Below are 17,099 nucleotides of genomic sequence, written 5' to 3' on the forward strand. Positions count from 1 at the left end.
TGGGATCAACTCCTTAATTTCTCCTCTGTCTCATGTTTGTGTATAGAAACGCACCTGATTTCTGTGCATTGGTTTTATATCCTGCCGCTTTGCTGAATTCTTGTGTGAGTTCTAGCCATTTTGGGGTGGAGTCTTTTGGGTTTTCCACAGAGTATCATGTCATCTGCCAAGAGTGAGAGTTTGACTTCTTCTATGCCAATTTGGGTGCCTTTTCTTTCTTTTTGTTGTCTGATGACTGAGGCTAGGATTGCTAGTACTCTGTTGAACAACTGGTGAGAGTGGACATCCCTGGTGTGCTCCTGACCTTAGGAGAAAAGCTCTCATTTTTTCCTCATTGAGAATGATATTCATGGTCAGAATTTCATAAATGGCTTTTATCATATTGAAGTGTGTTCTCTCTATCTGTGAGGGATTTTTATCAAGAAAGGATAATGTACTTTGTCAAATGCTTTTTCTGCATCTGTTGAGAGGATCATATGGTCCTTGTTCTTCCTTTTATTAATGTAGTGTATCACATTGATTGATCTGCAGATGTTGAACCAACCTTGTAGCCCAGGAAAAAATTACATTTGGTTGTGATGAATACTCCTCTTAATGTACTGTTGGATCCTATTGGCTAGTGTCTTAGGGAGAATTTTTCCATCCATGTTCATCAGGGATATTGGTTTGTAATTCTCCTTTTTGGTGGGGTTGCATTTAACTGTAGATAATAGGTCAATAAGGGAATTGTCACAGAACTCCAAAGAATGCAGTACAGAATAAGTGATGAAAGATACATTGGAAGATAACTATAAAAATTGATCAGTAAACCTTAGGGAAAAGTCCGGACATCCAGCTATTTAATTAAAGATGTTATAAAATTTATTGATATAGCTGTTTCACTTAATGGAAACTTCCACATAGAATCTATATATAAAAGTAATGAAGTGCATGACAAGTGGCAAATACGAAATAAAATTGTCAAAGTAGGGTATTATCTCAGCAGTTGGTGTTGATTTACATCTATTGATTATCTTGGCTGACACCCAATATTATTATAAGTGAAAGAATAATAACCCTATTTAATCAAGCAAAGAGAAAGAGTAATTTATTATGTAATATCAAACCAGTATATTTTCACAGTAGAATAAACACAATCCGGGAAGTGAAGAAAATAACTCATTGTTTTAGGCACATGGCTAGTAGCGAGACTAATCAATGGATCAATCAACTATATTTATTAGGGCCTACTATGGGCTAGACACTTCTATTAAATGCAGAGGACATAAAGACAAACAGACATGGTCCCAGATCTCAAATATCAGTTATGTGATCTCAAATACCAGTCTTTTGGTATCTAATCTAGAGCTAAGCTGATTTTTAAGTAGCTCGTGAGTAGTAGCACAAAAACAGATGATGCACAATCCTTTAAGAGAAATTTTTTAAAAAATCTCTCAGTGATATTAGTAACCTTGTTATTTTTCAAATAAATCTTTATGCATTTTAACAAATATTAAGGAATTAAAATTTATAAAATTGATTTTGGTTAATTAAATGTCAAATCTGTGAGTGTAAAATTTGATTTGGTTAAGGCTCATCTTTTATAGATATGTACCTATTTAAAAGTAAAAAGTTATCTTGAGATGAGTCATCTCTATATTCAACAGATCATATATATAGCATATTAAATAATTTTAAAAAGTCATTCTTGACTTTATTCAATCAGCTTAGTTTTGTTAACACTGAAGTGGCTAAAAGATATGAGGGAACTAGTGATCACCTGGGTATCAAAATGATAAATGTGATTCTGTTTAGTGTAATTAGCTATGCTTCTCTTGACATTGCCTGTATAGTGGTATAATTTACAAGTATTGTGAGAGGTTACTTTTATGGATAAATCCCCATTTCTCTGTGATAATGACATGTAAGTTGATAACCAGCTTTATGTAAATGCAGCCTTACAAAATACTTCCATGACAGAAACATGCTTAGGAGATTGGTAGAATATTTAGAAAATATTTTCAGGATTGACTTAATAGTTACTGATTCTGTTTTGCTTAGCTTTCAGGAAACATTAGGAGGATTTTTCTTAATGAAGTTTTATATATACAACAAAGGGTAACAATTCAAGCTAAGTGACACAGAACATGTTTGTCCATCCTTATGAAACCTATTTAGGTAAACATCAGAATTCTATATTTAGGTGAAGGTCCAATCATGTATGCCAGATAAACAAGTATTACAGATTTCCCAAGAGTGAGTACACAATACAATAAACTGAACACAAGAACTATAGGGAGGAAGCATAAATTCTCTTTTTTATCAAACATAATTCTTTAAAATCTAACAATGTCTGCAGGTCCCCATATGAAAATCCATGATATTTATACTAGTAGGGCACAGAATTGTAGTAGAAAGCTTTGGCTGCTTAGCATGACAGTGCAGGTAACTTTTAGTATTTTAAAATTTATTAATTTATATTTATGCAAAACATATAACTAATGTTCCATCCACATTTGATTCACTCTTAACATCTGCATTAAAAATTATAACATTAAAAATCAATAACATTTTGATTCACTTTTTACATGTGCATTAAAATTAGAGCAGTACCAAATGGATACACATGTGACACCACTGGGCATTTATGTAAAAAAAAAGTATACTCTTCCACTTTGAAATAGACACTTTTATATATATATATTTAAATAGGCAAATGAGACCACTTGCCTATGCTCCTGAATCTTGAATAATGTGGAATTTTAGGGCTCAGGATCATAACTATATCCAGCTATGAATAGAGAGCTTTAGCTGGCCTGCTACTGAAGGACTGAATGTATTTACACTTTGAAGTTTAGTCTGGAAAAAACACATTATTCCCGATTCCCTTACTAGAGAGGGAAAAATGGAACCTTGAGTATAATTTTTCAAACATCCAAACTCTTTTCCATGATCTTTCTGGTTAAGGCTTTGGCTTTACAAAGCTACCATAAATGACTTCTTGGTAACAGAAACAATTTAGATGAGGAAAAGAGACTGGTAAAGGCAGCATCAGTATTCTAACGGTAATGAACCATTATTCTCCTCCAATAGATAATAGATTTAAGCGTTTTGTTTTCTCAGTGATTAGAGAATGTGTCCTCTTAATCCTCTTCCAATAACATCTGGGGACGCCGACAAAAAGGAAAACATGTTCTTACATATAAGAGTATAACCATACTGAATACTCATGGTGACATCTATGCCTGAGAGATATTTACCAGACTTAAAATTATGAGAAATTATAGCTGTTGACTTACCACTTAAAGTAGCTTACATATCTTAAGACAGCCTGCTATTCTTAAAGGTAAAGTGGCTTAATCATTAGAAAATCATCAGTAATGAACATATGAAGCAGTAAAATCTTGGAAAACAAAATAAAAAAGAAATATCAACATAGGAAATACAATATTCATTGGTAAAGTGACACTGTAAATAAAACAAAAATTTTACACAAAAGTGTAAAAATTAAGATGCCACTTTCTGAAGGTCAAGCTGATGATCCATCAGGTAGGTTATAACTGCATTATTTTAAATCCCTGTATTGTTTAAAGACATCCCTTCACATGTCTGCACGAACAAAAGAAGCAAAAACTCCATCTTCCCTAGCCAAGAGGCTTTCTGGAGTGTCATATTCTAAAATATTTCCTCGCTTCATCACAATAACCAGGTCTGCCGTCAGAATAGTGTGAACCCGATGCTGTGAGTGAAAAAAAATACACATATTACAAATTTCAGGGCTTGAACCAAAGCAATGGAATATGCATATCTCACCAATTATTTATCTTGGGGTACTAGGGGGTACTAGAAGCACAGCCTCTTTTTCTGTCTTATTTAAAACACCATTATTTACATACTTTTAAATACTGGTGAGTGTGTGTGACTGGGTCTTGGATGGGCTGTGTTAAATTCAGTGTAGCTAATATAGTAGTTTCAACACATTCATGGAAGTGTAAGGAGGCTAATTTTGTTTGTCAAATAATTAAATGATAAGAACCATTGTGAACCAGTTGCGTTATAGTTTAGACTAAAATCATCTCTTGTGTAGAGTCAACTCATTTGTGGGCTAACACACAATTTGAAGAGCCCTGGAAGATGGTTCAATTCTGGAAACACAATATGGGAAAGTCCATTCTGGCATGCAGTATTAGAATGGATTATCCAGGACTTTACACATGCTGCCTCTTAGTCTTTCGAGATCATTGCCACACACTTGTCCTCTCTTTTCACCTAGTACCCTTTGGAGAGAAGCTTTGGGATTAGTAATTAATAATAATAAAAGCTAGCACTTACTGAGTTTAAACTATACATTAAGTGCTTCACACACATACTTGTTAATCATCAAAACATTCCTCAAATATGAGTGTTTTCAATGTGTGAGATCATTGTGGCTCATAGAGATAAAGCAAAATCAAGAGATCACATAGATAATAAAAGCAGCAAAACCAGCATCAAAATCAGACTTATTGACTTCAAAGCATGAGACATTTCTGCCTTGCAAATTGTTTCATAGGGAGTATCTGCTATCTTTGAGGACTTTTTCACCAGCTATTTTTAGCGTTATGACTTAGAACATAGGCTTTGAGGTTAGACTGGGCTTGTTTTTTGCTTTCCCCACCTGTTTGGCTGTACAATCCTGATCAACAAACATAACTTTTATATGCCTCAAGTTCCACATGTATAAAATGATGGTAATAACAGTACCTGCCTCACAGAATGGCGGTGAGGATCAAATGAGATAATCCATTAAAAAAATTCAGCAGCTTGTCTGACACATACAAGCACATACTAAATGTCAGCTACTATTATTTTTTATTTTTACAATTTATAAGGGAAAAATCTGTGCCATGGGTCTTTTTACTTCTCTTGGTAAGATAGGTGCTATGCAGTAGAAATATGTGAACCACAAATGTGAGACACATGTATTTTAAAATTTGTTAAAAGACACATTTTTCAAGGCACAAATAAACAGGTGAAATCTAGAAATCTATGTGAAGTTGTATGTAATCCAGTTGATTTTTTTTGAAGGAAGCTCCATATTTTATGTGGGGCTTGAACTCATGACCCTGAGGATCAAGAGTCACATGTTCTAACAACTGAGCCAGCCAGGCATCCCATGAACTCCATTTTAATAATATATTTTAATCCAATATATTAAAAACATTTCATTGGATAACCAATATAAAAACTATTAATGGTATCTTTTACATGTTTCTATTAGGACTAAGTCTTTGAAGGCCAGTGTGTATTTCACACTTACAACATGTCTTAATCTGGACTACCCATATTTCAAGTGCTCAGTAGCCACATGTGGTTCTGGGTTACCATACTGAACCTGGACTATGCAGGTCAAAACATGAGCATGCTGATGCCAAACCCAGAAATATCATCTGCTTATCAGATACACAGTTTTCCAAAATGCCTTCTCCTAACAACTCTGAGTCCAACCTAAAGCCATCCCCAGGGCAAAGACCTATCTTCTGCCCTGGGCCCTTAAATGGGGTAGTCTCAATGCTTATGCTTTCAGAGAAGCAGAAAGTCATGGTTTGGACAACTAGAGGAGAAAAGAAAGATAGATAGGGAGGATAATCAAGATGCCAAATCAGAACATGTACCACTATTTCCAACATCCATAGACAAACCTATCATTCACTGAATATTGGTAATGAGAATATATATTTAGGAATTACTAAAATTTGCAGGATACTGTTTATTTATCTTTGAGAGAAGGCCAGAGTCACTAGTATACCCATGCATTTAGAAAAAAAATAAACTTAAGGTTAATGAACTGGGTATTTTCCTTCCAAAAAAGATTAAGCCTTCAAAAACCATATCACAGATGCTAAAAAAAGAATTTGGCTCTAAATACATAAATAGAATGATATAAACATTGCCTTATTATGCTAAAATAATGGTTATTCAAGAAATAAAAATAAAAACATGGAAAAATCTTGGCCAATAGAAATAAATATATGTGATGATCATTTCATTAATCCAAATTCTTTTTTGCTTGAGAAAGTATGGTGTCAATTATAAGAGCAATGATGCAATTTTCAAAATACTCTAGAGAAATTAATCTAATCAAGAGTGGTGAATAAATCACTTCCATAAATAAATGCCGTGCGCTATTTTGGTGCATGAAGGCTTCTTACTTTTAGAAGCCAGAGAAAGTTATCTTTTGAAATTCTTTCACAATTTTCAGTTGTAGTTAACAAAATTAACATAACAACTTTAAGCAGGGAAGAAAAATTAGTTACTGTTTAACAGAACTAAGAATCATTCTACTAGAGTTCTACCACAGGTTGCTGGTGTTTTCTCTGTGCAAAGCCTGGGAAGAGGAGTTGGTCCCATGGTAATTCATCCTACCTATGGCCTTCTGTGTTCCAATGGGGAGGTATCTTAGTGGCCACCTCCTCATTAGTGGTCTTGAAATGAAGAATGAGTGAAAGATACAGAAGTCTATAGAAAAGTATTCAGTCAATGTAGGCAGACTAGAAAGAGAACCTAATTTTTTGATTAAAGATACAAATAATGCTCAAATCATCTTCCAGGTATAAACTAAATGGGGCCAAAAAAAAAAAAAAACCTAAATGGGGCCAGTCAACAATACCATGCTTCATGCAGAAGAGAGAAAACTAGTCTTTTGAGTAGGCAAGGGTCTGCTTCCCTCCTTTTACTTGCTCGTTTAAGGACAACAGGAACTTCTCCTCCCCCCGCTGCCCCTACCAAATATCTCCCTACCTTCTCCAGTGAGAAAATTCTGGAAATTTTAGAGAACTGTTTTTCAAGATAGCCAATTCTCTCATCTATTAAACCATTCACACTCTAGTATGAATGACTCAATCAGGTAACTCTCCTCCAGGAGAGAGTTCATTGGGAAAGTAAGAGAAAAGTGGCTTTTTCTTTCCTTAGGCCTAGTGTATGGATATGGAAGGTGGGCCCTGATGGGAGTCATTTTCTGCCACTTTAAACAAGTGCACTTCAAGGAGTGCTCTTTCTCCATGCATCATTCACTAAAATGGAAGCATCAGCAAACACTCCATACATAGCTTCTTAGTATTCAACAGTTAGGCCTAAATAATTCTGTAAGTTAAAAACTGCGATCTTCAGGGCAGGTAAGGAACATGCACAGTATTTTTAAGGACACTTACAACCTATTCCCGAGGAATAGTGAAATTGGTCCTTAGGACAGAGGTAAATCTGATTCTCTTGCATTTACATATTAGAAAATTATACGTGTGCCTCATTCAGTATCGAACATAACTGAAGCAGGTGGTTGAGCCGATTGATGTGAGAATGCTCTGTAGGTAGTTCCCTCACCACACACCATCCCCACTTTAATCACTGTGTTAGCCCTGCCTGACTGAGGGGATTCCCCCTAAGATAACTACCAGAGAATGGGATAGTTGGCAGAGTAGCTGATGACGGTCTACTTGTTGGTCATCACCAAAGTGGAAAAGAGGCCATTCTTGTGGGCGAGCAAGTTTGGAACAGTGTCACACTCCACTAAAATACCCTCAGAGAAGACTAAAACAAGACCTGCATCCAAAATAGAAGAGACACGGTGCTGGAGAGAAAAGAGAAATGGAAAGACAAGAATCAGCAAGAGGGAAAATGTCCAGGTGATTCATTTAAAAAAGTTCTTGTGAAACATTAAGCCTAACTGTGAGCAAGAATCCATCTATCTGCAAAGAGGAAGAAGAAAATCATGGCCTACTTTAAGTCAGCTATTACAAATACAAAGATTTGGGCAATTCTTCAATTTGATTGGTGCTCGGAGATAGCATCTGCCTCAGCTGTGATTTATCTCATAAAGCCTTCCTTTTTTAGATAGTTAAGTGAATAGAAACCGAAATTCAGTGTAAGCAGTAGCAGAACTGGCAGTCCTGTTGAAGAATTTTGCTTCTGAAACTGCTCATCAGATGATTAGATTATTGAAACGCGAATTATCCTATATGAACTACCATCTGTATCTAGTGAAAAAACACAGGCATTCCTGCTGGAATCCTTAGAGCTAGGATAACCCATCATTGTAAATTAGGAGAGCTAGTTTGGGGATAGTTTGGGGAAAAAAACAGTTTGGGGGAAGAAAAGATAATATAAAGGCTTTCAGAGCATAGCTGTGTTGTTTTGTACAGATAAAGAAGCACTGGCAGGGAAATATAGAATTCAACATATGGATATCTGAATTGCTCCAAAATAAAGATTATTTAATCTTGGAAGAAAAACCAAAGAGGAATAAATCAGCCCCATCTCCAATACTTACAGCTATTGTAACAACGGTGCGGTCTGCAAAAGCCGTCATTACCACTTTCTGCAAAATGTTTTCCTGCCAAAAAATAAATAAATTAAGTCTGAATTTTCTCTGGACTCCATTCTCTCGCCATACTATTTTGTCCTTGAGAGTAAAGTACCCCATCCCCAGGCCCAATCCCTTCAGAGAACTCCCAGTTCCTGCCTTCTGTGTAGGTGCAATAGGGAGTAGTCCCTGAAGCAAGCTTCTGCTGGGTTCTGTACACATCTTCAAAAGGCAAATAAAACTCAGTGATCAATTCATAATGACTGATAGATTTGGTACCAGGGAACTAAAAGGGGAAAATGAAATTAAATGGGCATGGAAATGCTCACTTGAGTTATGTCACAAATAGTAATGAATAAAACCCTAAGATGGTGTTAACTTTTGGGTCAGAAAAGGAAAAAAATAAGATACATGCTCCAACTTTGGATTTTGACTCATAAAAGAACCATCCAGGCAAAAACCATTTTTATTTCCACCACAAAATGTTACCATTATATTTTGAAAGATTTTCTCTCTCTCCTAGAGAAAAACTTGATTCCTAAGTCTGAATTCCTGTCAAATGGCCCATTGCCAATTAATTCATTCTCCCTTTCTCTCTCATCTCTACTGAGGCTATATTATAATAAGCCCAATATTCTAAGTCCTTAGCAATTAATACTAATTTTGATGTAGTTATGCTTATTTAGTGAATTGGCTTAATTAGAAACTATTTTATTGCTTTAAATTCTGTTAACTTTGAGAAGGATATATAGCTTTATATATAACTGATTAGTTTTAATAAAAAGAAATGATGTCAAATTAGCATCTCCATATATAATAGGCTGTTAATACACAAACTGTTTCACCTTTTTTGGATATTTTTTTACCCAATGTAGAGTGTTCAGCAAGAGTATCATGTTTGTGGATTTTTAAAAATTTTTATCCTTTCTGATGCCAAACTTTTAATATCAAGTTAACTTGTATAAGAACAACATTGATTGCTAGTGCATACAGTTTGTGGTTTAATGTGACATTTTCTCCACTCAATCACAGCCTTCTAGACAGATCCTTCTTGGCATATTTAACAGTTTTAAATAACTTCCTTCAAAAGACAGTTTCTGGCTTGCTACCATGAACACACTGAGAAGATCATTATTAATTCTAGTGAATCCTTCTTCTTCAAATTGCTTTAGAAAATAATGATTGATTTTTGGTTAGGAATTTCTATTAAATAGAGATTTAAATACTTCATTTTATAACTTCCATGGCATAAGCCTTGAACATTTGAATACAGTACAGTACTCTCATCAACTGAGCAGTGGAATTTGATTGTTTTAAGCATTTATTAAAAAGTGATGGCAAATTAATTTTATGTACTGGCAGTAGGAACTCCTTTAAAGCTGTCATGTTTCCTTTATTGTGATTCTGAATGTGCTACCATCAGTTGATTAAAGAGATAAATGAGAAGATACTCAAAACAACGGTACTGAGGACTTTGCACCCAATGGAGAGAAAATAAGTTGTAATTTTCATGTGCATTTCTCTAACTCTTCAATTTAAAAAGTGCAGATAATGCACTCACCGTGGCCATGTCAATGGAAGCTGTTGCTTCATCCATGATGAGAATGCTGCTCTTGCGGACAAAAGCTCTAGCAAGGCAAAACAGCTGTCTCTGTCCAACACTGAAGTTCTCCCCACCTTCAGTGACAATTGCATCTACATCAGAGAGAGAAGCAAGATTTCATTAAAATGGTACTAACATTTTCCTTGAGCAAAGTAGGGAAAAGTAGGAATGTCCTATAAGAGCGTGCTGGATGTCACTGTACTGCTGCAGAGATTTCATATTAGAAATGTGAAGAGGAATTTTACTTTGGAAAAATGAAGATGATCCTGAGCCATCCTAATTTTGACAAAAGGTTGTAAATTACCTCCTTATAGTAGGATATAAAATACTGGTAAGCATTTTGAAGACTGGAAAACCTCAGAGGTTTCTCAGATCAGAAATGACATTCTTGACTCCCATATTCGTTCTCTTTTCATCATATACTATCCCACTGAACTGTAAGCTCCACGTGGTTAAGGACCGGGTTTGTTTTTGTTCATCAGTGTATCCTCAGCACTTGGTATCTGACATAACAGCTGAATAAAACATTGTTGTATAGATAAATGAATGTCACATCCTCAGTGTCATCTTCACTTTTTGGGGGGCGGGGATTCCATCCACATTTCATAAACTGTCCTACTGTGAGTTTAAGATAAATTCTGTTTCCAAAACACCCTTTTATTAGAATTCAAGCAGTTTGTAGTAGGGTCCTGGGGATAAATTTCTATTGATTATATTCTCACTGCATTGAATTCTTAATGATTTTTTAATGGTTGGGTGCTATGCCTTTATTTTCCAATTTTTCATTTACATAATAAATAAGGAGGGTGCAAGAAATGATGAATGTTCTTCACCAGAGTTGGCCTGAACCAGATCTTTTTTTCTTTTTTCTTTTTTCTAGATTTTATTTATTTATCCACGAGAGACGCAGAGAGAGAGGCAGAGACACAGGCAGAGGGAGAAGCAGGCTCCATGCAGGGAGCCCGATGCGGAACTCGATCCCGGAACCCCAGGATCACGCCCTGGGCGTGAAGGCAGGCTCTATCTAAACCGCTGAGCCACCCAGGGATCCCCAGATATTTTTTCTTAAATATTTTATTTATTTATTCATGAGAGACGCAAAGAGAGGGGCAGATACACAGGCAGAGGGAGAAGCAGGCTCCCTTCTGGGAGCCCGATGTAGGACTCTATCTCAGGATCTCGGAATCACGACCTGAGCCAAAGGCAGATACTCAACCAGTGAGCCACCCAGGTGTCCCTGAACCAGATCTTTATCAAACAGTTGATGTAATCTTTATGTAGAGAATGAGCATAAACAACATTCAATTACATAGTGTAAGTAAAATCATCTGTTGCGTACGCTGTACCATAACCCTTGAACACGGTGCTCATAATTCAAAACAGGTTCATATGTCTTTTGTGTTGAGTGAAGAGGACTAAAAAGTCATAATTGCCTGTATTCCCAATTACTAAAGATCTAAACACCACAGGAGAAGGGTCGGTATGCATTATCATTCTCAAGTAGACTTGCTGGGCTTTCCATGCAAGACATCAAAATTATAATGGGAAAGTTCATCCAGATCCCTGGAATTTCTCCCACAGTCTGACACTGGCAAGGTTAATAAAGCTATCCTTTAAGACATGGTATCTCATTTCTGTTTGTGGGATGCCTTTCCCTTAGGACTTAATTAAAATCACAAAAGGTATTGTTTCTGAGCAGGCCCTCCTTCCCAAATAAACTTGGTACTATTTTGTGAGCTGTTTTTTTTTTTTTAATACCAAAACAACACAATCAATATGGCAACTACATATTATGTATTAAAATTAGAATATCAGCCAACTCTTATCTTTCTGACTGCTTTCTTAAATGAGTTCAGATTTTAAGAAAGCAAAAGCCCAAAATTAGGGATATTCATCATTTTTATGAATTAAAGCCTGCATTGTATACTTTTTGTTGTTTTCTTAATCATGTTCTTTCATTATTCATGTTGTTATTTTATTCTGTCACGAGTTATTTGCCAGAAATTGTCTCTCTCTGGGACTAAATTTATATCAATGATTGTTTGAGTATGTTTTATCCCTTTCAAGGGTAGCTAAAAGTGAGATTGCAGCAAGGTCATAGAACATAATATCTTCACAAAATTATGTCACATAAATATAAGGAATAGGTAGGTCCTCCTGTCAACAAAGAAAATGGCTGCCAATGTGGAGAAACTGCCTACTCCTACATGGTATTGATTACTCTGAACCTAGCAGCCTCTTCAATCCTCTTACGCACTTACTGGGGGCCAGGGGTCATGTAGATCACATGAGTAGAATGACCACAAGGAAATATTCTGATTCAAATGACTGTATTACTGGAGCACCTGGGTGGCTCAGTCGGTTAACGACTGACTCCTGATTTCAGCTCAGGTCATGATCTTAGGATCTTGAGATTATGCTCTGCACTCAGTGTGGAGCCCATTTGAGATTCTATCTCTCCTTCTGCCCCTCTTCCCCCTTACTTGCATTCTCACGGGAATGTGCACTCACTCTCTCTAAAAAAAAATAAAACAGGGATCCCTGGGTGGCGCAGCGGTTTGGCGCCTGCCTTTGGCCCAGGGCGTGATCCTGGAGACCCGGGATCGAATCCCACGTCAGGCTCCCGGTGCATGGAGCCTGCTTCTCCCTCTGCCTGTGTCTCTGCCTCTCTCTCTCTCTCTCTCTGTGACTATCATAAATAAATAAAAATTAAAAAAAAAAATAAAACAAATTTACCTGTACCACTAAAGATGAAAAGACTAAAGAGTTAAATGTACTAACTGGGATATTATGGAATGTTCATATAGAACAGAATTTGTTTGAAGTTTCATTCAATGCAAAATCATTAGATTTTGAAGTGTCCTAATGATCTTTTGAAGATTATTTTAAATATAAGGGAATTTAACATGCATTATGTGATTCTAGCATAAAATATAGACAGAGATATATAGAATTAATTGCATATGTAAAAATAAATGTATTGTCTAGAAAATATACCTAGACCTCCAGGTAGGGATTTGACCATATTCTTCAGCTGAGCAATTTCTAGAGCTTCCCAGAGTCTGTCGTCAGTGCATTTACACTCTGGATCTAAATTAAATCTGTAGGGGAAAAAAATAAGTTGTTTAGTCAATAAATAAAAATAAAGGAATTTTTACATATGTTTGCTTATTGGTGTTCTTTCCTTAAAATATAAGTCATATTTATTTTGATTATTGCTATATCCCTTGTACCTAGAACAGTGCTCAGGACAGAGCAGGCATTCAGTTCATGTTGAGTGAATAAATGAATGACCTTAATGTTATGAAAAATTTTTTCTGATATATAATTAGTAAGATTATATGCAAGATATGACATAATAAAATTCATTATGTGGATTTATTCACTTTCATATTACATTATATGTAACCTGAATAGTATCTAGCAAAGTGTTTTACAGAACCGACGGGAACATGTAATGGGAACATGTAATGTTATCTTAGAAGAACCATGCTGCACCAACCACAATACTGGTCTTCATAATAAATCTAATCAGACATATAAATTCACTATGGCATTGCTAAATAACTGGATACATCTGCAACTTTTAATTAAAGTGGTTTTACAGCTGAATATTGAGTGATCTTACATCTATTTTCTCTTCAAGACAAAAGGAAGTGGGAGTACTTCTTTGTAATTAAGGTAGAGGAGGGGAGCAAGAGAGAACAAAGGATTGATACAGTGAGAGACATGACCTGGTGGATAATGCCATAGTGGACTTTGGAGTCAAACTTTATTTAGAGTTGTGGTTCTACCACTTACTAAGTGTATAAACTTGGACAAGTTAGAGCTGCTCTTAGGTTCAAAATTCTCATCTGTAAAATGAGGATAATAATATGTACACTAGAGCAGTGCTTTGAGGACTTATATTTAAAGCAATATATTTAAATATAGAGACAATATATTTAAAGCACTTAGCAGATAGTAGATACCAGATACCGCCATTCTTTTTTTTTCTTTCTGTGGGAAATCATAAACTAGATATGGAGAAGATTGTAGCAGCTTCTTAAAAGCAATTTTGGCTGAAAGAAAAATTGTGAGAGATGAGGGAATCAAGGGATTAACCGAACTCAGTATCTGCTGAGCCCAAGCCAGAAGCATAAGTGATAGGCAGGATATCTGTAGGACAGAACACCTTAGAAATGTCTGCCAAGAATCACTGCCCCAAGTACAGAGGAAAAAGTAACTTTTGTGGAGTCAAACTGAAAGAGCAGAGCTCCTGGAAAAACATAAAGGACTGGCTTCTGTAGGTTATTTTAGCAACTCTAGGGTTTCCCAAACCAAATTGTTGGCCAGAATATTTCATTTTATCATCCTGATAATGTCATTCACACCCACCTGAAAAATTGTTCTGAGTAAAACCCTTCTAAGAGCCAAAAGGTAAACCCTGAGACATATGGGTTTCTGTTGAATACATCACCCACCTAATAGAGCCACTGAATAGTATTGGATCTTGCAAAATGATGGAAAGTCTAGAACGTAGTGTGTGCAGTGGTAGTTTTGAAATGTCGATTCCATCAATGACGATCTTTCCTGTTAAACAGAAACAAAAAATTACAGGCATGTAGTAAAATCAAAAGTAAAATAATATTCGTTTACAAATTGAAAGTACTTTCCTACTTCAGGGTTGCAACTCAGAAGATGAAGCTTTCCATTTAGGTTACAAACATCATTATGTATCTCTCAGAAAAATATACATTTTGGTGATATTGTCTCTTTCTTATATATTTTCTCTTAAATAGATTCTTAGTTCTTATTCAGTTTCCATGGTTCATACAAACCAAAAGTACTTTTTCTCTTTAACAGGTCCTCTTCCTTCCAACATTTCCTAGTTCCCTGCTTTATTTTCCTTCGCAAGATATTCTATATGCCTTTACCTATCTTTTGTTATTGTCTCTCTCTCCCAACTAGAATAAAAACTCCTTGAAGACAGTGACTTTTGTCTAAATTATTCACTTTTACTGATTGAACAGTACAGCGTATTGCAAATAAGAAATGAAATTCTATGACATAGATACCAACTTTTAATGAATTTCTCCACAGTGTATTTAGACTTATTAGAAACTTGCGCAATCTTGATGTCTTTCCCTCAAGTTGATACGTTATTTTATCATACCATTTTGTGCAAAGATAGTACTGGCATATGAAATGAGCCAGGCGAAGACTGCCAAGTGGAGTCTCTTTTCCAGCTAGATTTAGATGCAAGAGGAGGCAAGGTGATCGGCTCAAATTTTCATTCAGGAATAACACACATTATCTATTAAAACCTGAATAGCTTAATGCTAAACAAGACAATCAGTCATTGATAGTCACATGGGGCCTGACATCACATTTCTGGATTCATGAGGAAATGGCTAATCTGATACATTCGGTTATAACTATAGATATGTGTTTTTTTTTTTAATGAAAAGTGTCAATCAATTGCCTTTGGATCATGTAACTGACTTGTAATGCAGATCCACTGAAAGTCTGTAAAGCATCTGTGTATTACTACTAGCCGTGGAAGAGCAAGCTGCTAACTCAGCGCCTGATGCCTACTCTGCTCCTGAATCTAAACCCCAAAGAGACTGCAATTACCGTAGATCATCTCTGTTGTTCATAAACTGACCTCTTCATCTCGCAGAGCTGTTGTATAGATTAAATTAAATAATACAAACTGTCAAGTACAATAAAAATGTGAGGTACAATAATCATCGCAATCATTTCAGACAATAATATGAAGCACTTTCTTGAGCTAATGATCAGGCATATTGCTGGAGCCCCTTTTACTCAAGATGGTTTATGTGCTGGCCTATTTATAGTCCACTTGATAGACTAAATAATGCGTCATATTTCTTCTACAGCAAGGATTAAATTATTTCCATGTATCATATTATTAATAATTTTGTGGATGAGTAAATATTTTTGTATACTGTCAACATGTGCTTGGCACTTTGCAGGTTACCACCCCACAAAATGTTCAACATCATTAAACCATGTTATTAAGATGACGGTAAGAGTCATGCACCTAAATTAATAATGCAGATCACTTACCTCCTTGCGTTTTTTTCCTTTGATGGAAATGGATGTTTTTAGTTTGAGCAAAACAAGACAGACTTCCTTTCTCTCCCTTCCCCTTGAAATGCCACCTTCATCTACTGTTATTCAAAACGGATGGCTTTGTTTTCATTTTATCAGTTTGTTAGAATTCTTTAACAACAGTCTCTAGGGGATCCTGGGTGGCTCAGTGCGGCAGCCCAGGGCTTGATCCCGGAGTCCGGGATCGAGTCCGGGATCGAGACCCACGTCGGGCTCCCTGCATGGAGCTTGCTTCTCCCTCTGCCTGTGTCTCTGCCTCTGTGTGTGTGTGTATCTCTCATGAATAAATAAATAAAACCTTTAACAACAACAAGAAAAAAAAAACAATCTCTAGAGGGGAGTTTGGAGCTAATAATTTTTTTTTAATTTTATTTATTTACTCATGAGAGACACACACACACACAGAGGCAGAGACACAGGCAGAGGGAGAAGCAGGCTCCATGCAGGACTCAATCCCCAGGACTCCAGGATCACACCCAGAGCCAAAGGCAGGCGCTAAACCGCCGAGTCACCCAGGGATCCCCTAGAGCTAATAATTTTATTAGCAATTCTATGTTGATTCTTCTAGACTATTTATCTGGGACACCTGCCTCAATCCATGGGTTGTAGTACACAAAGTCCTTATAAATATTTGCTTTTTATTCTGCGGGATTAGGTAAATTGATGTTGCATTTTTTTAAAAGATTTTATTTATTTATTTGACAGAAAGTGAGAGAGCACAACCAGAGGGAGCAGAAGAGGCAGAGGGAGAAGCAGGCTCCCCATTGAGCAGGGAGTCAGATGCGGGCTCCATCCCATTACTCTGGGCTCATGACCTGGGCAGAAGGCAGGTGCTTAACTGATTGAGCCACCCACACGCTCCAGATGTTGCATTTTTTCTTTCTTTCCTTTTTTTTTTAAGATTTTATTTATTTATTCACGAGAGACACACAGAGAGAGAGAGAGAGAGAGAGAGGCAGAGACACAGGCAAAGGGAGAAGCTCCCCTACAGGGAGCCTGATGCGGAACTCAATCCTGGAATCCTGGATCATGCCCTGAGCCAAAAGCAGATGCTCAACCACT

The 17,099-nt window shown here is 36.3% G+C and overlaps 1 protein-coding gene across 8 annotated transcripts in view; it reads right to left on the reverse strand.

Moving 5' to 3' along the window:
• Nucleotides 1–1,060: 1,060 nt before the first annotated feature.
• The window catches only part of ABCC9 (ATP binding cassette subfamily C member 9), a 150,483-nt gene continuing 134,444 nt past the window's right edge, over nucleotides 1,061–17,099 (reverse strand). For 6 of the 8 annotated variants that reach the window (XM_041736005.1, XM_041736000.1, XM_041736007.1 and 3 more), the window contains 5 exons: nucleotides 14,384–14,492; nucleotides 12,918–13,021; nucleotides 9,879–10,012; nucleotides 8,285–8,347; nucleotides 1,061–3,718 (listed from right to left, as the gene is read on the reverse strand). In XM_041736005.1, the coding sequence (XP_041591939.1) occupies nucleotides 3,581–3,718; nucleotides 8,285–8,347; nucleotides 9,879–10,012; nucleotides 12,918–13,021; nucleotides 14,384–14,492 (548 nt within the window). In that variant the 3' untranslated portion in view covers nucleotides 1,061–3,580. Of the gene's footprint in view, nucleotides 3,719–7,409; nucleotides 7,586–8,284; nucleotides 8,348–9,878; nucleotides 10,013–12,917; nucleotides 13,022–14,383; nucleotides 14,493–17,099 lie in introns of all 8 variants that reach the window. The other 2 variants (XM_041736008.1, XM_041736002.1) reach the window with 1 other exon arrangement.

Source organism: Vulpes lagopus, chromosome 21 (assembly GCF_018345385.1).
Source record: "Vulpes lagopus strain Blue_001 chromosome 21, ASM1834538v1, whole genome shotgun sequence".
Lineage (NCBI taxonomy): Eukaryota > Metazoa > Chordata > Mammalia > Carnivora > Canidae > Vulpes > Vulpes lagopus.